Source organism: Budorcas taxicolor, chromosome 14, assembly GCF_023091745.1.
Source record: "Budorcas taxicolor isolate Tak-1 chromosome 14, Takin1.1, whole genome shotgun sequence".
NCBI lineage: Eukaryota > Metazoa > Chordata > Mammalia > Artiodactyla > Bovidae > Budorcas > Budorcas taxicolor.
In genome coordinates, this window is record NC_068923.1 from 82,987,087 (window position 1) to 83,013,756 (window position 26,670).

Sequence of the window (26,670 nt, forward strand, 5' to 3'; positions counted from 1 at the left end):
AATTTCTCTGTTAACATGTTGGCAGAATTATTCCTTCTTGTAGAAGAAGTGGATAAGATTGAGGCAACTGTTGTGTTTGAGTTTGAGTATCACCTGGGAGGTGCTGTGTGAGCCTGCAAATCAGGAGAGAAAAGGAACAGCAGGGAGTGAAGGAGAGAAGAAGAGAGAAAACGAGGCAGCAGTGACGAGGATCCTCAGGGTTTCGGAGAGCATAGATTTCCTAGCACTGTCTGCCCTCTGTTTTCCTCCCATTTATTTCTCGCTGCCCACCTCCCCCTGGATCAGACATAGGCAGTGATACTGCACTTGTGGGGTTCAGGGAGCAGGCATTTTGGAGACATCATTAGAACTGCTCTGTAATCAAACATGGCCAAATTGTGACCTTTAAAGATTTACATAACAATTAGAGTGGGCTTTTCAGGTAGCTATTAAGCTTCAGGTTTTTTACCCATAATTTTAGCAGTTTTTCCTCCCTGTCGAAAAAACATGAACCAGGGTTGACAATCATCCTTTTGAACAGGAAAAAGAAAGCAACTCAACTTGGGATGAGAGTGAAGAAAGAAATCTCTATGAAGGCTTGATCAATGTGTTCCCTGCTGATTACAACCCGACCATGTTTACAGAGGAAGAGTCCGGAAAACTGCAGGTGCTGTCAAAGCTCTTAGCTGTTATCCGCGAACTTCGTCCTGCTGAAAAGTAAGAGGGCAGTTTAATAAACTGCTTCTATGTGTTTATGTAATTTCAGCTTAGACCATGTCCTTACTCCCTCTTCTCACTGCCTCTTTTTGAAAAAAGGAAAACATTAAAAATAAGTTGTTTTCTTCTTTGGGGGCATGGTCAGCTCCTAGTCTTTTGTAAACTTATTATTACCAATGTGCCTGTAAATTTTTATCTAAGAAAAACTAAATTTAAATACCTATATTTAAAAAACCCTAGAGATATCTTTTGGAGAAGGCAATGGCAACCCACTCCAGTACTCTTGCCTGGAAAATCCCATGGACAGAGGAGCCTGGTGGGCTGCAGTCCATGGGGTCAAGAACAGTTGGACACAACTAAGCGACTTCACTTTCACTTTTCACTTTCATGCATTGGAGGATGAAATGGCAACCCACTCCAGTGTTCTTGCCTGGAGAATCCCAGGGACGGGGGAGCCTGGTGGGCTGCTGTCTGTGTGGTCGCACAGAGTCAGACACAACTGAAGCGACTTAGCAGCAGCAGCAGCATCAGAGATATCTTTTGATATGTATTACCTAACTTGTTTCTTTCTTTTTATTATTTTTTTTAATTTTCTGTTTTTAAATTTATTGATTTTTGATTGTGCTGGGTCTTCATTGCTGCACGGGCTTTCTCTAGGTGCAGCGAGCACAGGCTCCTCTCGTTGTGGTGCACAGGCGTCTCATTTGCGGTGTTTTCTCTTGTGGAACATGGGCCCTAGGCCGTGCGGGCTTCAGTAGCTGTGCACTTGGGCTCAGTGGTTGCAGCTTCCAGGCTCTGGAGCGAAGGCTCAATAGTTGTGGTGCCCTGGCTTAGTTACTCCACAGGATGTGAGATCTTTCTGTATCAGGGATCGAACCCGTGTCTCCTACCTTGGCAGGTGAACTCTTTACCACTGAGCGACCAGGGAAGCCCCTAAGTCATTTCTTTATCTCTTTAAGAATCATTCTTTCTCTGTCCTTAAATGTTGATACTCCTGAGGACATTCTCTTCAGCCTCCTTCTCGCTCTAAACATCCTTCCTGCCTTAATTCTGTTCCCCTAGTTTCAGCTATCAGCCATATAGTGTTGATTGCAAATTGTATCTCTAGTTCAAGCCTCTATTTAATGGTATCTGTAAGAAATGCCTCGGGAAGAAGGAACCACCCCTGTGGACCGTTGAACAGGGCCTTTTATTGGGCAGTCGCTCTCGGGCAGAACTCCCGGGGGCAGGTAAGCAAGGGAGCAAGGGGGGGTCTGCGAAGCAAAGGGAGTCTGCGGGGTAAAGGGAGTCTGTGGAGTCTGCGAGGTGTGAGGGGTGGGGAAGGGGTTTTATAGCCCGGGCCGGGGCTCCCATATAAGGAAGGAAACGCGGGCTCAGCGGTGATTGGTGTTCAAGGGCTCCGTGTCGGTTCCTGATTGGACGGCGAGGGCTTCGTGTCGGCTCCTGATTGGTCGGCTTGGTTGCCGGCCCGTCTCCGGGGTGTGTCTGCAGCACCCTCTGCCGGGGCATGTCCCGACATGCCCAGGCATGCCTCAGCACGCCTGACCTTTCCCTGACCTTTCGTCCTGACCTTTCATCCTGACCTTTCATCCTGACCTCGCCCTGACCTTTCATCCCGGCCTTTTTGATATAGGACAAGGGGCGCCAACTCTCTCTGGCTACTTCCTGCTGAACGGGGGCGACGAGGGGTAGGGCACGCCTGGGATGGGGTAGGGTACGGTCGGGATGACAGGGGGCGTCTGCCGTTAATCTTGCCACGGAGTACTTGTTGGAAGCCCTTGGTACTGTTGTCGCATCACCATCAGCTGGACCGTGTTGAGCCGTTGTTTGATGAAGGCCCGAAAGTCAGGAGCAGTAGGAGAATGATGATCGGTCCCACTAGGGAAGATAGCAAAGTTGTCAGCCAAGGGGAGCTCTGGAACCAGGATTCGAACCAGCCCTGCTGGGCCTCTCTCTCTCTCGCCTTTTGCCTTCCTTCCTGGCAGTTTCTGCCTTTGTCTCTCTCTCTTTTCCTTCGATTCTGTCTCTCTTTTCTGCTTCTCTGCCTTGCTTTCTCCTTTCTCTTCTGTCACACTCTCTAATTCCTTTCTGTCAGTCTTTCTCTTCCTTCCTTTTCTCACTCTCTCCGCCACTCTATCTCTCTTTCCTACTTTCTTTTGCCTTCTCTCCTTTTCGCTCTTCAACTCTTCTTTTTCCTTTCTCTGACTTTCTTTTGCTTTCTCTGATTTTCTCCTCTTTCCTTCTCTGGTTCCATTTCCCTTGGTTCTTTCCTTCCCTCGTCTTCCTTCCTTTTTCTGCGTCTCCTCCTCTCTGTCCTGTTCCTTCTGTCCTCTCCCTCTGGTGCTCTCCCTAAGGTGTTCCTCCCTCTCCTCTTAATAAAAGATTTGGACGGTGGTTTCTCAGTCACTCAGGAATCGGCGACAGAGGGGTTCAGGTAATGGTCAGTTTGGTCGGCCCCGTGAGGGTGGAGCGGTAGGAGTGATCAGGAGGAGGGGTCGGGGCCAGGGCCACCCCTGTCTCTGGGAGACCTGGGGGAGCTCGTTTGAGGCGGGTCAGGTGGTACCAGGGCTCGTGTCCCAGGAGTTTGGCTGCTGTAGGAGTGGTGAGGATTACAGCATGGGGTCCCGTCCAGCGAGGCTGCAGTGGGTGGGGACCCAGGGTCTTCAGCAGTACCCGATCTCCTGGTGCCAGAGGCCAGGTGGGCCCTGCGTCATCTGTCGGCTGTGGCAGGACCCGATCTGCGTGTTCCCTCAGCAAGGATCGTAGGAGGGCGAAGAGGGGGAGCTATCCCGCGAGTGGGGGAGCCTCTCCCTCGGGGAGGTGAGTCAGGAGATAGGGCCTGCCGTAGAGCAGTTCAAAAGGGGTCAAACCTGTTTTGGAGTGTGGTGTGCAAATGTGAGTGAGCGCCAGAGGAAGGAGGTCGACCCAAGATAGCCGCAGTTCTGAGGCTAGGTTGGTGAGATGCGTCTTTATGATGCCGTTCACCCGCTCTACCTTGCCTGACGATTGGGGCTGATAGGGGATGTGAAGATGCCAGCCAATGCCTAGGGCCGCAGCTACCTGCTGAGAGATCTGCGAGATAAAGTGCCGGCCCATTGTCAGACTGGAGAGAGTTTGGCAACCCAAACCTGGGGATGAGATGGGCCGTCAAGACCTCCGCCACTGCCGCTGCCGTTTCCCGGGCTGTGGGGAAGGCCTCGGCCCATCCTGAAAAGGTGTCCACCAAGACCAGCAGATAGCGGTAGGCTCGATGTCTGGGCATGTGGGTGAAGTCTATCTGCCAATCCTGCCCGGGCATATGTCCCCTCAACTGGTGAGTCTCCTGTGGGGGTCGGAGTCCTCCTTGAGGAGAGGTGGAGGCGCACGTTAGGCAGGATCGGTGGACTGCATATATGGTCTGTCTGAGATGTGGGGGAGAAAAGACAGGGCTGAGAAAGGAAAAGAGAGCTCTTGGTCCAATGTGGAGGGTATTGTGAATTTGGGATATTATGGTCTTAGCCTGGCGCTCAGGAAGCACCGGTTTATTATGGAGCAGTATCCATCCCGACGGGTGCCTCTGAGCCCCTTCTTGCGCCAGCAAGGCTCTGGCTTCCTTGCTCGAATAATCTGGGTGGAGGGTGGATCTCAAAGTCAGCAAGGGCTCGGGGGCTTGTTGTAAGGTAATTTGTCGAGCCACTTGATCTGCCATGTTGTTACCCAGAGCGACAATGTCATGAGTATTTTGGTGTCCCTTGCAATGTATGATAGCGACCTCTTTGGGCAGGGATAAGGCATCCAACAGTCGAGTAATGTGGGGGGCATTACAGATGGGGGATCCTTTAGTGGTCAGGAAGCCCCATTCTTTCCAGATTGCTGCGTGAGAATGGGCAATCAAGAAGGCATATTTGGAGTCTGTGTAAATATTGGCCCTTTTTCCTTCTGCTAGGTGTAAGGCTCTAGTCAGGGCTGTTAGTTCAGCCTTCTGAGAAGTCGTCCCGGGTGGCAAGGGCTGAGCCTCCAGGACTTCCCGGGTGGTTACCACAGCATAGGCCGCCCTTCGGTTTCCATTGGGGTCTCGCTTTGAGCTCCCATCAACGAACAAAGTTAACTCTGGATTTGGTAGAGGTCTGGAGAACAGGTTGTGGGGTGGTTGCATAAGGGACTCAAGGACCTCCGAGCATGAGTGGGTTGGGGGTTCTGAGGAGAGAGGGAGTGAGGGTAGCGAGGAAAGCGGGTTTAATTGTGGGGAGCGGCCCACGGAAACCTGAGGATTGTCCAGAAATACCAGGTGAAATTGTTGGAGCCTGGACTCGCTGAGTTCAGAAAGAAATCTAGAGGCTAAAAGGTCACCAAGACGGTGAGGCGAGAAGATGGTCAGGGGTTGGTCATGAATCAGCTTTTTTGCATCGGCGTACAACGTTGTCACTGCCGCTAGTGCCCGCAGGCAGGGGAACCATCCCCTGGCTGTGGGGTCAAGTTGTTTGGATATGTAAGCAATAGGCAGCAATTCGGGACCAATCGGTTGCACCAAGGCTCCAAAGGCTATCCCTCCCTTTTCATCAGAGTATAGATGGTGCGGATAGTTGGGATTTGGGAGAAAGAGAGGGGGTGCAGCCAATAGAGTTGAGCGTAAAGTGTGGAAGGCCTGAATCACTTCGGTGGGGGAAGACAGCGGCCCTGTGGGAGTCTCTTTGGCTGCCGCATATAGAGGTTTGGCCAGGGTAGCATAATTTGGGACCCAGTGTCGGAAGAATCCCATCAGTCCTAAGAAGGACAATATCTGGTTTCCGTCGGCCGGAGGGCAAATGGACCGGAGGAGGCTACACCGGTTGGCTGTCAGGGCTTTAGTGGTCAGAGTGATTCGAAGACCCAGATAGATGACAGAAGTCTGAGTCAGTTGGGCTTTGGATTGTGAGGCTCTGTAACCCTGGGAACCAAGGAAATTGAGGAGGGTTGCAGTATGTTGTCGGGAGGTCTCTTCTGAGGGGCTGCAAAGGAGCAAGTTGTCTATGTACTGGAGGAGGGTGCTAGGGCGGAGCGAGCACCTAGCCAGGTCCCGGGACAGAGCTTGCCCGAAGTAGTGGGGACTGCCTCTGAACCCCTGAGGGAGCACGGTCCATGTGAGTTGTGTGGTCAGCTGGGTGTCGGGGTCAGTCCAGGTGAACGCAAAGAGAAATTGGCAGTCGGGGTGGAGTGGGATGGTAAAAAAGGCGTCCTTGAGGTCAACAACGGTGAAATGAGAAGTCTGAGGAGATATGGAAGAAAGGAGGGTGTAGGGGTTAGGGACAAGTGGATGGGCAGGGATTACCGCCACGTTGATCAGGCAGAGATCCTGCACTAGCCGGTAGTCTCCTGAAGCCTTCCGAACAGGGAGGATAGGCGTGTTACAGGGGGAGGTCGTGGGGATCAGGAGACCCTGTCCCATGAGACGGTCGATGATGGGCTTTAGCCCCCTGAGGTTGCGAGTAGATAAAGGAAACTGGGACCGGGCTGGGAAACAGGTGGGGTCCCTTAGCCGGATGAGGACTGGAGGGTGGTGTCGAGCCACCACCGGGACTCGGGTGTCCCAGACCTCAGGATTAACAGAAGAGGTTGGAGGGTCAACCAGTAGCATTAGGAAGGCCCCTGACGTGGGAGCCGATCCTGGAGCTAACTGAAGAGTGGCCTTCAGCTTAGCAAGTATGTCTCTTCCCAAGAGAGGAGTAGGGCAGGAGGGAATGACCAGAAAGGAGTGGGTAAATAGACAGGAATCTAACTGACAGGATAGTGGTTGGGTTTGGAGCGGACACGAGGGTTGGCCGTTAATGCCCATAACCGAAACCTGGGAAGGACATAAAGTGCCTCCGAAAGAGGGAAGGACCGAATAGGTAGCCCCCGTATCAACCAAAAAATTGATGGACTTAGCCGCTACCTGGAGGGTTACCCTGGGCTCGGCTTGGGTTATTGGGGTCCCCGAGTCTGGGCGGCGTCAGTCACCATCGAAGTTCAGCAGCTCCAAAGCCGAAGGAGGGCAGGAGGTCTCCCTGGGGAGCTCTGGTCCCCGGCCCCTAGAGGTCGAGGCCCGAAAGGCCTGGGGACAGTCACCAGCCCAGTGTCCTCGTCGTTTGCACAATGGGCACGGCTTGGAAGGAGGTCGCGGATTGGGGCACATCCTGGCCCAGTGCCCTTCTTGGCCGCACTTGAAGCAGGCCCCCAGAGGGGGGTTCTGGGGCCCCGAGCCCGCCGCCGGCCGCAGGGCCGCTACCAAGGTCTGGGTTTGCTGGTTTAGGAGGCTTGCCTGAAATTCAGCCTTTTGCTTGAGCCTTGCCTTCCGGCTGGCCTCGGCAGTTTCCTCGCGGGCATGGTAGACCTTAAAAGCCATTTTTACCAGGTCTTGGATAGGGGGCTGAGGGCCGTCCTCGGCCTTGGCCAACTTTTTCCGGATATCGGGGGCAGACTGGGAAATAAAACGATTGGCCAAGGTGGCCGCCCCGATGGGGGACTCAGGTGACAGCCTGGTGTATTGGATGAGGGCCTCGGTCAGCCGATTAAGGAACATGGCTGGGTTTTCGTCGGGCCCCTGGGTCACCTCATCTAGTTTGAGGAGATTTACAACCTTATGAGAGGACGTTTCCATCCCGTCGAGGATACACTCGATCATATAGCGTACTCGCAGCTGGCCGCCACCCTTCTCCTGGTAGTTCCAACCAGGGTCAGTGTCGGGAACCGCCTGAGCCCCTGGGGGGCGCTCGGGGGAGGGGTTGGCATAGTGCCGCTGGTCGGCCTGAGCCTTGGCTGCTGTCCAGATGGCCTGCCTCTCTTCGGGGGTGGTGGTAGACCCCAGGATGACATATATGTCCTGCCATGTCAAGGCGTAGGCGCAGGTCAGACCAGTAAACTGCTTAATGTACTGAGTGGGGTTGGAGGAGAAGGAACCCAGTTTGGCCTCAATCTGTGCTAAGTCTTGGAGGGAGAAGGGGACATGGACTTGGGCTAGACCCTCAGCTCCGGCTACTTGTCGGAGAGGGAATAGCGGGGCTGGGGGAGGGGGAAGGGAGGCTCCCGGAGGGTTGCTGTGGGAGCGAGTGTGGGAGCTAACCGGGGAAGGGGAGGGAGTGACGGGGGGAAGAGGAGGATACAAGATAGGGTTAAGGGCCGGAGGATCCGGGACCGGTGGTGGAGTCTCGGGGGCGGGAGCGGAGGTAGGAGAGTCCGGAGTGGAAGGGGCAGGGGCCGTGGGAGAGGTATAGGGAGGAGGGGCCACCAGATCTTCCGGGGGAACAGAGAAAGCAGAGGACTCAGAGACAGGAGGAGCTGGTTTGGCCCGGGAGGGTGGAATAGGGGGAGCCGTGGTAAGCAGGATTTGGCGGGGAGTGCACGTGGTGCACAGGGTGGGGCGAGAGCGCAACGCCCAAAAGGCCTGAACATAGGGGGCCTCAGACCATTTTCCCGTTCCCCGGCAGTAGTTATCTAAATCACGGAGGACGTCAAAGTCAAATGTCCCCGTGGCTGGCCATTGTGAGCCATTATCTAGGGGATACTGAGGCCAGGCTTGTGAACACAGAAAAGTGAGCTGTTTGGAGCGGATATATCCCTTTAGTTTTAGGGTCCGCAGGTTAGCCAGCAGGCACTCTAAGGGGGTGGAATATTGGGGATCGGGTTTGGAGGCCATCGATCCCATGGCGATCACCAAACGGAGACTAACCCTCGCTGCCCGAACGTCTTCGGGTGCCAAGGGAAGCTGGGGGTCCGCACAGCCGTTCGGAACGTCTTCCTCCCGTACTGGGGGACCGAGGAAGGCCGAAGCCAGAGGATCCGCACAGCCGTTCGGGACGTCTCCCTCCTGAGCTGGGGACCGAGGAAGGCCGAAGCCGGAGGCCGAAGCCGGAGGTCTACACAGCCGTTCGGGACGTCTCCCTCACGAGCTGGTGACCGGGAGGACCCAGTAAGTGGCCACTGGTTACCGGGTCCTAGGAAGTGGTCGCCAGGGAGGGCGGTCTCCAAAGCCGAAGGGACTTACCCCGTATCCTGCCGTCCGGGGGGTTGGTCAGCCGCCTGGGTCCGGGGGCTACCGCGGCGGTGGAGCTCGAGGGGGCCTCTACGGCAAGTGCCGGAAGCCCACACCTCAAGCCCCACGTTGGGCGCCAGATGTAAGAAACGCCTCAGGAAGAAGGAACCACCCCTATGGACCGTTGAACAGGGCCTTTTATTGGGCGGTCGCTCTCGGGCAGAACTCCCGGGGGCGGGTAAGCAGGGGAGCGAGGGGGGTCTGCAAAGCAAAGGGAGTCTACGGGGTAAAGGGAGTCTGTGGAGTCTGCGAGGTGTGAGGGGTGGGGAAGGGGTTTTAGAGCCCGGGCCGGGGCTCCCATATAAGGAAGGAAACGCGGGCTCAGCGGTGATTGGTGTTCAAGGGCTCCGTGTCGGTTCCTGATTGGACGGCGAGGGCTTCGTGTCGGCTCCTGATTGGTCGGCTTGGTTGCCGGCCCGTCTCCGGGGTGTGTCTGCAGCGCCCTCTGCCGGGGCATGCCTCGACGTGCCCAGGCATGCCTCAGCACGCCTGACCTTTCCCTGACCTTTCGTCCTGACCTCGCCCTGACCTTTCGTCCTGACTTCGCCCTGACCTTTCATCCTGGCCTTGCCCTGACCTTTCAGTATCTAAATCTGTCTGGATCTCAGCCTTCTCATGTACCAGACCAGCTTCATCATTTTGCCATTGCAAGCCTAAATGTTTTTTCACCGTTCCTTGGCTTGATGAGTGTTACCATACGCAAAGAAAAAGCTTTCATCATTCTAGACTCACTTTTCTCCTGCACTTTCCCAATGTCATCAGTCACTACATTCTATTGGTTTTATTTCTTAATCTCAGGAATCCATTTGCTTTCTGGTACCAAGTTTTTTTTAGCACCTGTTTTGAGTTTTATTTTAAATTTTTAAAAAAATTTATTTTTGAGGTCTGGTTGGATTACACTGTTGTGTTAATTACTGCTGTTCAGCACCAAGATTTTTGTTTTGATTCTTGTTATTACAATTGGGTTGTGGCATGCTGCGATTCATGGGGTCGCAAAGAGTCGGACACGACTGAGCAACTGAACTGAACTGAACTGAGTCTCGTATAAACTGTGTTCCTCTGACTTTCAATCCCATTGCATATCAGTATGCCCTAAATTGTATATTTTTTAAAATACAAATGTGAACACATCCCTCCTTTTCTTAAAAATCATTCAAAGCTTCCCAGTCGCCTTCCAGAAATTTCTCAACTCTATAGCACATTGGTCAAGACTCTTCATGACATGGGTGATACCTCCTTGTCCAGCCTTATCCCTCTTGACTCCTTCACACTTTCCTGTTGTCCAGTTATACCAGAATCTATTTGCAGAACCTATAATTTGCTCTGCTTCTCACCCCTGTTATGCAGGTTCCTGTGCCTGAAGTACCTCCATTTCTCATGCTTCTGGCCAACTTTCTCTTCATTAAGACTCAGCTCAGATGCTTTCTCCTCTTGGAAGCCCCTGGCCCCATATTGAGTTAGCAGCCCCTCTTCTGTACTCCCCTAGCCTCATGTACTTGCCTCTGATGGAGCTCTTCTCATGTTATACTGTAATCAGTAGTTCTCTTCTATATCAGCACCTATAGTGGAGGGACTCTGTCTTAATTATCCTTGTAGGAGATATTCGAACTTTCTGAATGCAAAAACACAGAGGAAAGTTTGCAAAATAGTAATTATATTTAATTGTCAAGGAGTCTGCTTCACCTCTTTGGAGCATTAATAGTATCATTTGCTTTTATCACAATAATGAAGTGACTAAAATAAGGAAACTTTCTATGAACTCTTTAATACAGTTGGATTAAAATGTTTTATTGGATAATATTTTATATACACCACCGTGTTCAGTTCAGTTCAGTTTCTCAGTCATGTCCGACTCTTTGTGACCCCATGAATCGCAGCACACCAGGCCTCCTGTCCATCACCAACTCCCGGAGTTCACTCAGACTCACATCCATCGAGTCAGTGATGCCATCCAGCCATCTCATCCTCTGTCATCCCCTTCTCCTCCTGCCCCTAATCCCTCCCACCATCAGAGTCTTTTCCAATGAGTCAACTCTTCGCATGAGGTGGCCAAAGTACTGGAGTTTCAGCTTTAGCATCATTCCTTCCAAAGAACAGGACTGATCTCCTTTAGAATGGACTGGTTGGATCTCCTTGCAGTCCAAGGGACTCTCAAGAGTCTTCTTCAACACCACAGTTCAAAAGCATCAATTCTTCGGCGCTCAGCCTTCTTCACAGTGCAACTCTCACATCCATACATGACCACAGGAAAAACCATAGCCTTGACTAGACGGACCTTTGTTGGCAAAGTAATGTCTCTGCTTTTGAATATGCTATCTAGGTTGGTCATAATTTTCCTTCCAAGGAGTAAGCGTCTTTTAATTTCATGTTGCTGCTGCTGCTGCTAAGTCACTTCAGTCGTGTCCGACTCTGTGCGACCACGTAGACGGCAGCCCACCAGGCTCCCCCGTCCCTGGGATTCTCCAGGCAAGAACACTGGAGTGGGTTGCCATTTCCTTCTCCAAAACATGAAAGTGAAAAGTGAAAGTGAATTCGCTCAGTCGAGTCAGACTCTTCGCGACCCCATGGACTGCAGCCTACCAGGCTCCTCTGTCCATGGGATTTCCCAGGCAAGAGTACTGGAGTGGGGTACCATGACCACCCATCTAATTTCTGTCTCCAGGAATCTGATTATTGTAGGTACCTTATATAAGTGAAATCATATGATGTTTTGTCTTTTTATGACTAGCTTATTCTACTTAGCATAATGTCCTCGAAGTTCATCCATGTTCTAACATGTGTCAGAATTTCTTTCCTTTTTAAGGCTGAATAAGAGTCCACTGTATATGTATGGTGTTTTGTTTACCCATTCATCTACTGATGGACAGTTGGGCTGCTTCCACCTTTTGGCTGTTATCAATAATGTTGCTGTGAACATGAGTGTATCAGTGTCTTTCTGAGACCCTCTTTTCGATTCCTTTGGATACATATCCAGAAATAGAATTGTTGGATCATAGGATAATTCTCTTTTTAATTTTTTAAGGAACCTCCATACTCTTTTTTTGCAGTGACCACACCATTTTACATTCTCATCAAGAGTGCACAAAGGTTCTAGTTTCTCAACAGCCTCACCAGTATTGCTATTTCTGTTTTGTTTTTGATGTCCTAATGGGTGTAAGATGATATCTCATTGTGGTTTTGATTTGCATTTCCTTAGTAATTAATGGAGGCTTTCCAAATGGCACAGTGGTAAAGAATCTGCCTGCCAGTGCAAGAGATGTAAGAGATGTATGTTTGATCCCTGGGTCAGAAAGATCTCTTGGAGTAGGAAATGGCAACCCACTCCAGTATTCTTACCTGGAAAGTTCCATGTACAGAGGAGCCTGGCAGGCTACAGTCGATGGGGTCGTAAAGAGTTGGACACAACTGAGTGAGTGAGCGCACACATGCACCCAGACACACCCCGTAATTAGTGATGTTGGACATCTTTTAATGTACTTGTTGACTATTTGTATATTTTCTTTGGAAGATGTCTATTCAAATCCTTTGCCCATTTTTTAATTGGGTTGCTTTTTGTTGTTGTTCTTGAGTTGTAGCCCTTCATGCTTTTTCTCATATGGCCAGTTGGGTATAGAGGTCAGGTTTTCCACAGCTGAACTGCCTCTGCACCAACATCTCCCAAACCTTTAAAATATGTAGCTGCAGGTTGCTCGTGTTTGACTTCAGGGACAGTCTTGCTGTCACTTGGCCTACTGTACTGTCATGAGCTGCCGCCGGGTAGTGTGTCTCAGGCCCACAGGCTGAACTCTTCAGCAGTGCTTTTGTGCATGTCAAGATAGGGCTCCTGACTTGTCTGGATGGTGGCCCTGATATGGAATTTCTAAAAAAGAAACTTCAAAATTTAAGAAGTTCTCTTCCCTCTTGGTTGTTGCATTCATGCATGGCTTGAAACCTAGTGAGCAGAGTTCATGCTGAATTCCAGCCCCCATACATCTTGGTTGGACACTCTTGTGCTGGGTACACCTTGCACTCTACCTCACATGGCAGCCGTGCCTGCAGATTTCAGCTGCTTTTAGGGGCAGTAAAGTAATCATAAAAATACTGTCCTTGTTTGAAAGTGGTGTGTATGTGGTGGGGAAGGGGGAGCTCTTGACCTCTGAAAGGGGATTGTCCAAGACTCCTTACCAAGATAATCACTGCTCCCATTATTCTACAACTAGTCGTGTAAGAACTTGTTTGGGAAAAATAGTCTTAACGAGACTTTCTCCAGTCCAGTAAAGTTGTATCAGAAAAACTATGTTTGGATAATGTTATTCATCCACACAATAGTATTGAAAAGGAAGGGGAAAAAGTGACTGAAATATTAGTGCTGGAGTGTTCTTCCTATACTACTAATAGTAGTAATAATGTTGTTCCCGTATTAGTACGGGCAGATTCTTGTTATAGGAGTGTTGGTAGATTGCAACCAGTGGTCTCAAGTTCTCCCTCCCTCTATCCTTGTTCCTTTGTTGTGTAACTTTGGGTGATATCCCATTCTGACTCTGAGCTCAGCCACCTGACTTGGATTGGCCCATGAGATGCTGGCAAACATGGCAAAACAGGGGGCTTGAAAGGATCTTGTGCAGGGGGGCTTGCCCTCCCTTGGGGTTCCTGGAACCTTTTTGTTTCCATGTGAATACGCCTGGGCTAGCCTGCTAGAGGATGAGAGCCGTGAGAAACTCAGACTTAGGTTTTGGCTTGTTGCTCTATCTCTGCCTTCTAGAGTCCCCTGGTCTAAGTTTCTTTGATTTACTTTCCACAGAGAATAAGTATTCTCATTGAGAAAGAGAAGTCAACTAGTTTCATGGGAGTAGGGCCTGGGTTCTACTTACCTTTGTTCTTGTAATAGCTGCAGTCTAAACCCCTTCCTTCTGTGCTGCTGCTGCTGCTGCTAAGTCGTTTCAGTCGTGTCCGATTCTGTGCGACCCCACAGATGGCAGCCCATTGGGCTCCGCCATCCCTGGGATTCTCCAGGCAAGAACACTGGAGTGGGTTGCCATTTCCTTCTCCAATGCATGAAAGTGAAAAGTGAAAGTGAAGTTGCTCAGTCGTGTCCGACTCTTAGCGACCCCATGGACTGCAGCCTACCAGGCTCCTCTGTCCATGGGAGTTTCCAGGCAAGAGTACTGGAGTGGGATGCCATTGCCTTCTCCTGCCTTTATAAAATGTGACTGTGTGAATGAACTTGTACATCCCTCTTTGGGCACTTAGGTTTCACTCCTAAACACGTCACCATTCCACTAGTCTCTGTTTTCATATATAAATCTCTCCCTGTTTCATCAAAGATAGACTTTGTGTTTCTGTTTCTTAGTCTCCTGCTGTTCTTAGGGTGACTTAAGAAAGGTAACGAACGCAGAAAGGTGTTTACTCCGTTATCTTTATACTGAAAGTCTCTTAGATTTCTTTCTTTTTTTTTTTTGCCACACCATGTGCCTTGTGGGATCGCAGCTCCCCAACCAGGGATTGAACCCATGCCTTTGTCGGTAAAAGCACAGATTCCTAACCACTGAACTTCCAGGGAATTCCCTCTTAGATATTGACTTTAAAGTGGAATTTGAAAGAGAATCTACATTTTAATTATACAAATTCTGTTGGACATTCTATAAATATCAGTGATAATATTACTATTTTTCTCTAATTCAAAAAATCTAATACTGCTTCCCAGTTGTATATGAAGATTCTTTCTTTTTGATTGACAGAGTCGTGTTGGTATCCAACTATACACGAACCCTGGATATTTTACAAGAAGTCTGCAAGCGTCATGGATATGCTTATACAAGACTTGATGGACAGACCCCAATCTCTCAAAGGCAGAAAATTGTTGATGGCTTTAATAGTAAATACTCTTCTGATTTTATTTTTTTGTTAAGTTCAAAAGCTGGTGGTGTGGGGCTTAACCTTATTGGAGGATCTCACTTAATCCTCTATGACATTGATTGGAATCCAGCTACTGATATCCAGGTAGGACTGTTTCTATATTAAACAAACAGTATAAAATGCTGAAGGGGGATACGGTGCCTGCGGGGATATGAGGGTGATGATGAAGTATAAGAACTGCTGCATATTCAGCCCTTATTTTGTATCAGGCATTCCACTAAATGCTTTACATCTGTTCAGTCCTCACAGTAGTCCTACAAGTGTGCGTGTTGTAAGCTCCGTTTTGCAGATGAAGGTATGGAAGCTTGTTCCAGGTCACATAGCTTATAAGAGGCAGAGTCAGGATTCATACGCAAGCCTGTATGTCTCCAGGCCCTACTTGACTCTGTAGTTAGCTGGGCCTTCAGGATGCCCATGGCCATCAGGGGAGGACAGCAGGGTATTGTAGGCTCCATGATTGGTGTTCGTGCAGGGTATAGTGAAGATGCAAAATTAGCTTCCTTAGGAAAATATCTCAGAAGCAGCCTTTGGTTTTCTTCAGAGTACAGTCCATCTTCACAGATTTTGAGGTTTCTACCTATAGATGTGCACCTCACCTGGTAGCTGTGTTAGGGGACTGGGAGACAACCCTCAGGTTCAGTGATTGACTAGAAGGACTCACAAAATCAAGAAAAACAGTTTTACTCAAGTTAGGGTTTATTACAGTGAAAGGATACACAGTAAAATCAGCACAGGTAAAAGGTACTTAGGGCGGAGTCCAGGAGAGAGCAGGTACAAGCTTCCAGTTTTCCTTTCCCTATGGAATTGTATGGACAACACTTAATTTTCCTAGCATCAGTGAATGACAACACCCATGGAATTTTGTCAACCAGAGAAGTTCACCCGAGCCTTGATGTTTAGACTTTTGTTGGAGGTTGGTCAGGTAGGCACGGATTGGCCTCTGCAAAGGTCAAACTGGCCCAAGTCCCCACCTAAATCACATCGTTAGCATAAACAGCTTTATGGCCCAAGACCCCAGGTAATCTAAGATGCTTTTATCAGGTACAATATTCCAGGGGCTTCCAGAAGCTGGTTGAGGGCCATAATTTTCTTTGGAATGTTCAGGGTTTGAACATCAACTTTTTACTAAATAGTATCACTGATAAATCTTAAAACCTCAGGGATCTGCCTAGAGCCTGAGCTGATTGCAGGTATCCTAGGGTTCCTTAGAAGTGAATCATTAGCCTGTTGGACCGAGAATAAACCCTCCATGCCCATGCTATCCTTGGTTCTTTGCATTCTTACTTCCCAAACTTGCTTATCCCAGTTTTTTTCGATGCAGATAGACCCTCTCACTGTTGCATGGCATCCTGTAGTTATTTTACAGTACCATAGCGAGTGTTCATTCATCCCTTTCTTTAACCCGGAAAAAAAAAATTGAAGTGGAGAAGGCTTAGTTATGCCTGGGCTTTGTTTTTTGAAGCTATAAGTGAAATCTAGAATTCCTAGTCTTAAATTTATGAACACAAGTTGCTTATGTGGAGAAGGTTTCTATTGTACTTTCAGAATTCTCATTTATTTTCTACAGGCAATGTCTAGAGTGTGGAGAGATGGTCAGAAGCACCCTGTACATATTTACAGACTCCTAACCACAGGTAGTACCCCTCCAGTATGAAAAAAGGTATATTCTCTTTGAGTAAATAAAGGTATTTTGTGTGTTAAACTGTGCTTCAGTACCAGGAATATTATTTTGTTAGCTAGTATAATAATAAACATATTTTACCTTACCAAAATGCCAGTTGTAAAGATCTGAAGGAAATCTAATGAATGTTTTCTCTTCAGGTACAATAGAGGAAAAGATCTATCAAAGACAGATCAGTAAGCAGGGTCTTTCTGGGGCAGTTGTAGACCTATCCAAGACATCTGATCATATTCAGTTTTCAGTGGAAGAACTTAAAAATTTGTTCACATTGCATGAAAGTTCACATTGTGTTACTCATGACCTGCTTGACTGTGACTGTACAGGAGAAAATCATACAGGTTAGTTGTATTTTAATTCTGTTATGATGATGAAGTTAATTGGTCTCTTTAGCAGTTGAAAATATTTAAAAACAGAACGACTAAAATATTGACCACTTGCATATGTTAGTTTTCTTTTATCTTCAGGTCTTAGGGCAGCTGCAACATGGATATTTGAGAAAAGAAATTTTTTTTGCCCCCCTGCCCCCTGCTGCCGCCTTTTGTTTTTAATTGGAGGATAATTGCTTTACAGTGTTGTGTCGGTTTCTGCTGTGCGACAGCATGACTCAGATATAAGTGCACATGGATCCCCTGCCTCCTGAGTCTCCCTGTCACCCAGCCGAGATGCGCGTGTTGCACAGCTGCTTCCCGCGCAGCTGTCTCACACGTGGTGCTGTTGATCTGTCAGCGCTGCTCGCGCAGTCCATACACGCCCCCTCCTCCCCAGCTGGTCCACAGTCTGTTCTCTTCGTCTGTGTCTCTGCTCCTGTCCTGCACATAGGTTCGTCAGTACCGTTTTTCTAGATTCCATATGTATGTATTAATATACGACATTTTCCTCTTTTTAACTTAACTTCACCCGGTATAACAAGCTTCAGTTTCATCCACCTCACTTCAGCTGTCTCACATTTCTTCCTCTTTATGGCTGAGTAACATTACATTGTATATATTTGCCACAGCTTCTTTTAGGTCAGTGGACATCTAGGTGGCTTCCGTGTCCTAGGTTCTGTAAATAGTGCTGCAGTGAACATTGGGGCACATGTGTCTTTTTGAATTATGGTTTTCTCAAGGTTTATGCCCAGTAGTGGGATTGCTGGGTCATATGGTAGTTTTATTCCTAGTTTTTTAAAGGAATAGTGGCTTTATCAATTTGCTTTCCCACCCGCAGTGCAAGAGGACTCCTTTCTCCATATCCTCTCCAGCGTTTATTGTCTGTAGGTTTTTTGATGATAGTCATTCTGGCCAGTGTGAGGTGATATCTCATTGTAGTTTTGATTTGCCTTTCTTTAATAATCAGTGATGTTGAGTATCTTTTCATGTGTTTGTTGGCTATCTGTATGTCTTCTTTGGAGAAATGTGCGTTTAGGTCTTCCACTCATATTTTTGATTGGATTGTTTGTTTTCTGATACTGAGCTGCATGAGCTGCTTGTATATTTTGGAGATTAATCCTTTGTCAGTTGCTTCATTTGCAATTGTTTTCTAACATTCCGAGGGTTGTCTTTTCATCTTGTTTATAGTTTCCTTTTGCTTTTAATTAGGTCCCATTTGTTTATTTTTGTTTTTATTTCCATTACTCTAGGAGAGAAAATTTTAATTAGAACCCTATTAGTTCTGTCAATTTAGCTTATTTCAGCATTAGTTGTGACAAAATTTGACTTGTTTAGTAAAAATCTTTCAATTCCTGATGATAATGATTTAAGAATGAGAGAAATGTTTTTAATCCTTATTTCTATTTCACACATACACACACACACAAACACTTGACAGGCTAATCCTACTGTTTATTTTGTGCACAACTTATTCCTAATGAGGTCATACTTTGTGGACAGTACGCATGGGCCACCATGCTTCTTAGTACTTCACACACTGGTTGTGCTGCTTAAATGAGACTGAAAGTGTCAGCCCTCCAGAATGAACACCATTCAGGTAGGAACTCGATTTGGAGTAGTACTTGAGCAAGCAATGTCCGGAAGTTGGAAGTCACTTGATAATTGTGTTGAGATGAGTTTAAGAAGTGAAACTGTATAGGACTAGCATGAAATAACCTATACTTTATATAGTCAACATTAATCTCCTCTATTGTATGTTTTTTCCATTTTAGTGATTTCTGCTCGATTTCTTTTCTTTTGCCCTGTATTTATCTACTTTTTCCCCTTATTTTCTAAAGTTTAATCCTTAGGTTAATGACTTTCACTCTTTTTTAAAATGGGTATTAAGGCTGTAAATTTTCTACTAAGCTGAATCTCATAATTTTGATATGCCGTCTTAATTATTTTTCAGTTCTAAGTATTTTTTATTTTCCATTATGATTTCTTCTTTGGCTCATGAGGTATTTAAAAGTCCTGTTTAGAATGTACTTTAGTCTTCGTTATTGAATCTGGCTACTGCGCTGTAGTCCCAGTATGGTCTGCCTGATAGAGATTCTTTGGCGACTATAGAGACCTGGTGCATGGCCTGGTGTGTCCAGTTAGCAAATGTTTCTCTTGTGCATGAAAATCATTTGTATTCCCTTAATTACTTAGTTTAGAGGTCTGCCATATGAGTCAAAGTTTCTGTTACCAAATTAGTTTTTTCTTATTTTAAAGATTTAAAAATTTACTAATTTAACTGGAGAATTGGTAATGTTTACATATGAAAGCTATTTGAAAGTATAGAATGTATATGGTGGAAACACTTCCTCCTGTAATGCCCTCATCTGTCTAGTTTGTAGTCCTGCTACCCTATAAAAAACCACTGTTACTAGTTTTTTGTGTATCCTTCTAGATGTATTTTTATACATCTGAATAAATGTATAAACATTTTTATACTCTGAATAAATATTATTGCCCGGTTCCCCTCAGCCCGCCATAAGGGATAGTGTGGTATGTGTATGATTCTGTACCTTCTATACCTTTTTCTCCAAGAAAAAGAAACGCAAAAAAGCAAAATGGCTGTCTGAGGAGCCCTTACAAATAGCTGTGAAGAGAAGGGAAGTGAGAAGCAAAGGAGAAAAGGAAAGATATACCCATTTGAATGCAGAGTTCCAAAGAATAGCAAGGAGAGATAAGAAAGCTTTCCTCAACGATCAATGCAAAGAAGTAGAGGAAAACAACAGAATGGGAAAGACTAGAGATCTCTTCAAGAAAATTAGAGATACCAAGGGAACATTTTATGCAAACGTGGGCTCAGTAAAGGACAGAAATGTTACGGACCTAACAGAAGCAGAAGATGTTAAGAAGAGGTGGCAAGAATACACGGAAGAACTGTACAAAAAAAGATCTTCACGACCCAGATAATCACGATGGTGTGATCACTCACCTAGAGCCAGACATCCTGGAATGCAAAGTCAAGTGGGCCTTAGGAAACATCACTATGAACAAAGCTAGTGGAGGTGATGGAATTCCAGTTGAGCTATTTCAAATCCTGAAAGATGATGCTGTGAATGTGCTGCATTCATTATGCCAGCAAATTTGGAAAACTCAGCAGTGGCCACAGGACTGGGAAAGGTCAGTTTTCATTCCAATCCCAAAGAAAGGCAATGCCAAAGAATGCTCAAACTACTGCACAATTGCACTCATCTCACACGCTAGTAAAGTTATCCTTAAAATTCTCCAAGCCAGGCTTTAGCAATATGGGAACCGTGAACTTCCTGATGTTCAAGCTGGTTTTAGAAAAGGCAGAGGAACCAGAAATCAAATGGCCAACATCCGCTGGATCATGGAAAAAGCAAGAGAGTTCCAGAAACACATCTATTTCTGCTTTATTGACTATACCCAAGCCTTTGACTGTGTGGATCACAATAAACTGTGGAAAATTCTGAAAGAGATGGGAATACCAGACCACCTGACCTGCCTCTTGAGAAACCTATATGCAGGTCAGGAAGCAACAGTTAGAACTGGACATGGAACAACAGACTGGTTCCAAATAAGAAAAGGAGTATGTCAAGGCTGTATATTGTCACCCTGCTGATTTATCTTTAACTTATATGCAGAGTACATCATGAGAAATGCTGGGCTGGAAGAAGCACAAGCTGGAATCAAGATTGACAGGAGAAATATCAATAACCTCAGATACACAGATGACACCACCCTTGTGGCAGAAAGTGAAGAAGAACTAAAGAGCCTCTTGATGAAAATGAAAGAGGAGAGTGAAAAAATTGGCTTAAAGTTCAACATTCAGAAAACTAAGATCAAGGCATCCAGTCCCATCACTTCATGGCAAATAGATGGGGAAACAGTGGGAACAGTGGCTGGCTTTATTTTTCTGGGCTCCAGATCACTGCAGATGGTGATTGCAGCCATGAAATTAAAAGGCACTTATTCCTTGGAAGAGAAGTTATGACCAACCTAGACAGCATATTGAAAAGCAGAGACATTACTTTGCCAACAAAGATCCATCTAGTCAAGGCTATGGTTTTTCCAGTGGTCATGTATGAATGTGAGAGTTGGGCTATAAAGAAAGCTGAGCACTGAAGAATTGATGCTTTTGAACTGTGATGTTGGAGAAGACTCTTGAGAGCCCCTTGGACTGCAAGGAGATCCAACCAGTCCATCCTAAAGGAGATCAGTCCTGGCTGTTCATTGGAAGGATTGATGTTGAAGCTGAAACATTTGACCACCTGACTCGAAGAGCTGACTCATTAGAAAAGACCCTGATGCTGGGAAAGATTGAGGGCAGGAGAAGGGGATGACAGAGCATGAGATGGTTGGATGGTATCACCGACTCAATGGACATGGGTTTCGGTGCACCCTGGGAGCTGGTGATGGACAGAGAGGCCTGGCGTGCTGCGGCTTATGGGGTCGCAAAGAGTCAGACATGACTGAGCGACTGAACTGAACTAAACTCTACCTTTTTCATTCAATAGTATATCTCAAGATCTTTCTGTATCATTACAGAAAGAGTTTCCTCATTCTTATTTTTCCCCTCAGTTATATAATCCTCCATTGAATGAATAGACCATAATTTATTCATCTAACCTCACAGCTGTGAAATTAGGTTCTTTTCAGTCAGTATGCATCTTCATTCATACATCTTTTTCCACATGTTCAAATATCTCTGTAAGGTTAATTATCAGTGTTGCTCTGTCAGAGAATATGAGCATTTGTAATTTGGTAGGTCCTGCTAAGGTGCCCTCCACTGGAGTGGAGGTTGTATCATTTATACCCCACCAACAGTATATTATTTCCCCCCAGCTTTCCCAATTTAGGATTATCAGATGTTTGGGGTTTTGCCAGTCTGAGAGTAAAAATGGCTTATTTGTCTAGTTTTAATTTAATTTTCTTTCATTATGAGTGAAGTTGAGAATGCTTTTCTATGGTTAGGAGCTGTATTTTCTTCATGTGAACCACCTGTTCATAACATTTGCCCATTTTTCTGTTAATAACCTAATTCTTTGTTAGATGTGTTGTTGAGAAATACATTAAAATCTTACAGTATGACAGTGAAGTTTTCTCTTTCTCATTGTTCTGTCAATTTTTGCTTTATATATTTTATATGTTGTTTGTGAAATGTTTTCATTATTATTTATTTTATTATTAGTTATATTTTCATTATGTATGGATTGCTTTATCCCTAACATCTTTTGCTTTCATTTTGTCCTATGTTAATATATTACACTGACTTTCTCATTGTTAGTATTTATCTGATACATCTTTTCCCATTCTTTTACATTAAATCTTTCTGTATCGTTTTAGGTAGCTCTCATTTAAATAGCATGAGCCTGAATTTTCTTTTTTTATCTGGTCTGATGTTTTCTTTCAACTAGAGCATTCAGTCTATTTACATTAATTATAATTACTGATATATTTTGATTCGTTTCTACTGTCTGTCTTTTCATTTTTTGTTTTTTCCCCCAACAAGGGTCTATTAGTGTTTAAGTCTCTCAGTATTTTATTTTTCAGTGTTTTTTCTCTTTCTTAAATTCTGTCTTTGCTGGGTGTACAGTTCTAGTTGATAGGGTTTTTTTTAATGTTTTGGGTTTTTTTTTTGGTCAGTACTTTTGAGGTATTTTTCTGCTGTCTCCTAGATTCTCCAAGCAGCCTCAGCTTTTGTATCTTCTGCTCTGTTTGGTTCTTCTGTTTTCTAGCTCTTGTTAAACTTCTCACCATTCCTCTCCTGAGTTTGTTGCACATCTTTATGTTTATTATCTTGAACTCTCTATTGGGTTGATTGATTATCTCTACTTCTTTTAGTACGTCTTCTGAGGTTTTATCTTATTTCTTTGCTTGGAACATATTCTTCTGTCTCCCCATTTTGCCTCTGTGTTTATTTTTGTGTATTAAATAGGTTGGGTTTTCCTGATCTTGGAGAAGTGGCCTCTATTTCCTGTAGTCCTCTGGCTTTCCCATATGCAATTCCCTCTGGTCTTCAAAGCCAGATGTTTTGGGGGCTCATCTTCCCTGTGCGGGACCCCCAGGCTGGAGAGCTTGACATGGGCCACAGGCCCCTTAGTCCTTGGGGAGAACCTCTGCAGTTGTGATTATACTCCAGTTTGTGGGTCACCTATGCAGGGGGTTGGTTCCTGACTGCATCTCTGCCTCTCCTACCCATCTCCTTGTAGTTCCTTCTGTCTTTAATTGTGGAAAATCTCTTCTGTTGGTCTTCAGGTCCCTCTCATAGAAAGTTGCAATTTGTAACAATTACATAGTAGTACTTTTGGTGTGCCCATGGGAGAAGGCGAGCTCAGGGTCTTCCTACTTTGCCATTGTGGCCACTCTGTCATCCTTCAGATCTGAATAGCACAGGTCAGCTTCTCTTGTTATACATGCTCATAGCCCTGTCTGTCTGAGCTTCATACCCTTAGCTCTATTCGTAATGTGGCTCCATAGTTCCTTATTTCCAGTTTTGAAATCTAGAAAGCTTGAAGGATGAAAAGTTGTCCCCTGCCCTGTCCCTCATCTTCCCTTGTGGCTCAGCTGGTAAAGAATCTGTCTGCAATGCAGGAGACCTGGGTTTGATCCCTGGGTTGGGAAGATACCCTGGAGAAGGGAAAGGCTACCCACTCCAGTATTCTGGCCTGGAGAATTCCATGGACTGTATAGTCCATGGGGGCGCAAAGAGTCGGACACGACTGAAGGACTTTCGCTCACTTCACTTTCATAAATTTGCAACAGTCTTATTTGGTGGCAGAAACCTTAGCTAAATTTATGTGAATTTATTGATGGTCTTTAATCTGTTTTGTACAACTGTTCTTGCCATAGCTGATTAATGAATTTGATTATGGAGTGTTATCCTATGTTTTTACAATTATATTCTAAATTTGGAAACCTATCTGGCCCCACAGGCTGTTAGATAAGAAATTGTGGCCCTATAATACATTTATCTCTCTGGATGATTATTTGCTTAATGTGTAGTTCTCCTGTTAGATCATAAGGTATTTGAAGTCAGAGGCCATGTCTATTTTTGTTGACCACTTTGGCCCTCTTTGCTCAAGTTAGCACATAATAAACAATTTATAAATATTTGTAGAAGGAATGAATTAATTGAATTTGCTCATCTTAACACAAACTATGGTAATCAAATGTAATAAATCACACAAGCTCATTATATAATAAAAAAAGTATTGTATATAATAGAGTATTAATTGGCCTAAGGATTTTCTTATTGTTTTACTTATTTCAGGTGATTCATTGGAAAAACTCCCTGTGTCTAGAAATTGTCAGCTTGGTCCACATCAACAGAAGTCTGATTCCCTGAAACCTCTCTCTATGTCACAACTGAAGCAATGGAAACATTTTCCTGGAGATCATTTAAATCTTACAGATCCTTTTCTTGAAAGAATAAGAGAAAATGTATCATTCTTTTTTCAAAATATAACCAATCAAACTATTGCTATATAATGAAATATTACTTTATGACGTTACTTTGCTTCCCCCTTTAAAAAGTTAATCTAGTAAATAAATGTACTTTTGGAAAACAAATAGAATTATCTTAATTATAATAATGTATTTTGTTGCACACTATATTATAGTTTTGATATGGTAGTCACAACTGACTTAATTAATGTTTTGTATATGTTCCTAAATATTGAAACATTAAAGACATACTTCTGTTATCCTATAATTGCTTATCAATAATTCCATAATTTGTGCACTTTATTAAGTGCTTTCTAAAGAATTTTTATAAGGAATACTAAAAGGTAAAATGCCCAGTTTCTTGTCTTTGGGAAAGCTAAATAGATTAGTAATAGTAGCCATAGATGCGGGAGACAATTGAAAACTTTGAGAAGTTTAAACTGTAGCTCAAAGGAGAAAGAGAATGAGAGATTAGGATTACAGATGCTGAAGATGTGATGCAGGGCAGTTTGGGTGAGAATGGTGTGTAGGTTGTGGCAGGATGGGGAGGAACATTGGACACTTCAAAGCACTGGTTTCTAATCTGGGACCTCTGACTCCTAGGGGACTGACAGGCGGTCTGTAAAGCCATGTCCACCAAGCATTGTGTATACACTGGACCATGGTTCAGCTACCATCATGTCGAAGGTTTCTGAGGTAATTGTTGACATTAATGTACAAAACAAGCTTTACAAGACTGAAGTTGCAAAGAGAAAGGAATTACTCATTTAATCTCCAGTTAGGGCTCCTGTAATCAGCTTTTGATTCCTTTTAGGGAAATTTCTTTTAGACTGAATATGGTCTTAAGATTTTGAGTAAAGACTCAATTATCATCAAATCTGATTTCTTTAGATCTGTAGTGCCACGCCTGGGTGTTTGTGGGCTTCCTTAGAAGCTCAGATGGTAAAGAATCCGCTTGCAATGCAGGAGACCCCGGTTCGGTTCCTGGGTCGGGAAGATCCCCTGGGGAAGGGATAGGCTACCTATTTCAGTATTCTTGGGCTTCCCTGGTGGCTCAGATGGTAAAGAATCCACCTGCAGTGTGGGAGACCTGGGTTCGATCAGTGGGTTGGGATGATCCCCTGGAGAAGGGAAAGGCTACCCACTCCAGTATTCTTGCCTGGAGAATCCCCAGGGAAGAGAAGCTTGGCGGGCTACAGTCCATGGGATCGCAAAGAGTCGGACACAACTGAGCGACTAAACATGCACGTGTGCACATGCACGCCTGGACATTTGTACATCTATGATTCGTGAACTGGCATTTTGGGGACCAAGTTTGTCAGAAAGGAAGTAATCAACTAATAAAAAGCAAAAATGGCATTTCTGGACTCTGTATAGGCTTCTTATATGAGGCCTAACGTATAAAACTCTGCAAATGTATCTTGTATCACATTATTCTCAGGTATAAAATCTTTTTAAAAAGGTAAGAGACTAGCTGCGTTATTGTCTTATTTTAATTGTAGTGGACACTAGGGTATACTGCCCAGGTTGCCCCCTTTAGGATCTAGCTGCTCATTTATCCAGCTGTTGGGTGTGTCACCGACAACCACTCATAGCCAAGTCTCTCTCCAACAAGACCCGCAGCCGAAAGGAGCTGCCTTATGCAAAGTTCCCTCCCTCCCCTAGGTGACTGGTGCCCACTGATCTGATGATGTAGGGTAGAAAGGCCCAGCCCCTTGCCTCAGTCTGGGACAAGCCCTCAGGGCCCCTCCAGCGCCTGGCCCTCCGTTGCGGCCTGTGTTGTCGCTTCACGGCCGTTCAGCTTGTCTCTGTGTCCAGACCCGCTTCCTTGAGTGCCTTACAGATGTCGCTCCTAACAAACGCCCTGCTGCAGATCTGCTCGGTCTGTTGTCCAGGTGACCTGACGTAAGACATTACCCACAGAGGCATCACCGAGGAAAAGCACTTGAATAATTAGGATCGATGGCATCCAATTGTCATTAGTTGTTGGCAGAATAATCCTTGACTGGAATGAACTGATACATGAAAACATTTTTAAAAGGATAATAAATTTTGCTTCATACCACGTTTGAAAAACAGACCACGTCAAAATGAATCACCACCTGTACATTCACAGTGTTGTACGGCCATCACCACCGTCCGTTTTCAGAGGAGTTCGCAGTGTCTCTGTGCCCAGTACTGGAGGCCTCTATCCAGTCATTCCCCAGCTGACACGTGCAGTGAACTCTTCTCAGGCTTCATCTTGACTTCTGCTCACATTAGGTATGGGTGAACCGCTTGAAATCTCTGCCTTTCTTAATTTTGATTAAATTCATCTGTCATTCCACAATTATTTATTGAATACCTAGTACATGTTGGACATTGTCCTAGGAATTACACGTACAGCAAAAAATAGACGGTCTCTGCCCTCACTGTGCTTTCATCCTAGCATCATGAGAATGATATGCATGTGTAAGGGAGGTGTCAGGTGGACGTGCCAGGTGGGGCCACTCAGAGGGACCCCCGGCTCTGGGGAGGCGGCCCTGGGAGCCCAGGCCTACAGCTCTAGGCCAGGAGGCCTT

At 45.8% G+C, this 26,670-nt stretch overlaps 1 protein-coding gene across 1 annotated transcript in view; it reads left to right on the plus strand.

Annotated features, from left to right (window-relative positions):
* Positions 1-24,154, plus strand: part of RAD54B (RAD54 homolog B) — a 104,240-nt gene extending 80,086 nt beyond the window's left edge. The window contains exons 10-14 of the mRNA XM_052651914.1: positions 521-696; positions 14,440-14,701; positions 16,185-16,251; positions 16,439-16,636; positions 23,937-24,154. Of these exons, the coding sequence (XP_052507874.1) occupies positions 521-696; positions 14,440-14,701; positions 16,185-16,251; positions 16,439-16,636; positions 23,937-24,154 (921 nt within the window). The remainder of the gene's footprint in view (positions 1-520; positions 697-14,439; positions 14,702-16,184; positions 16,252-16,438; positions 16,637-23,936) is intronic.
* Positions 24,155-26,670: the final 2,516 nt, after the last annotated feature.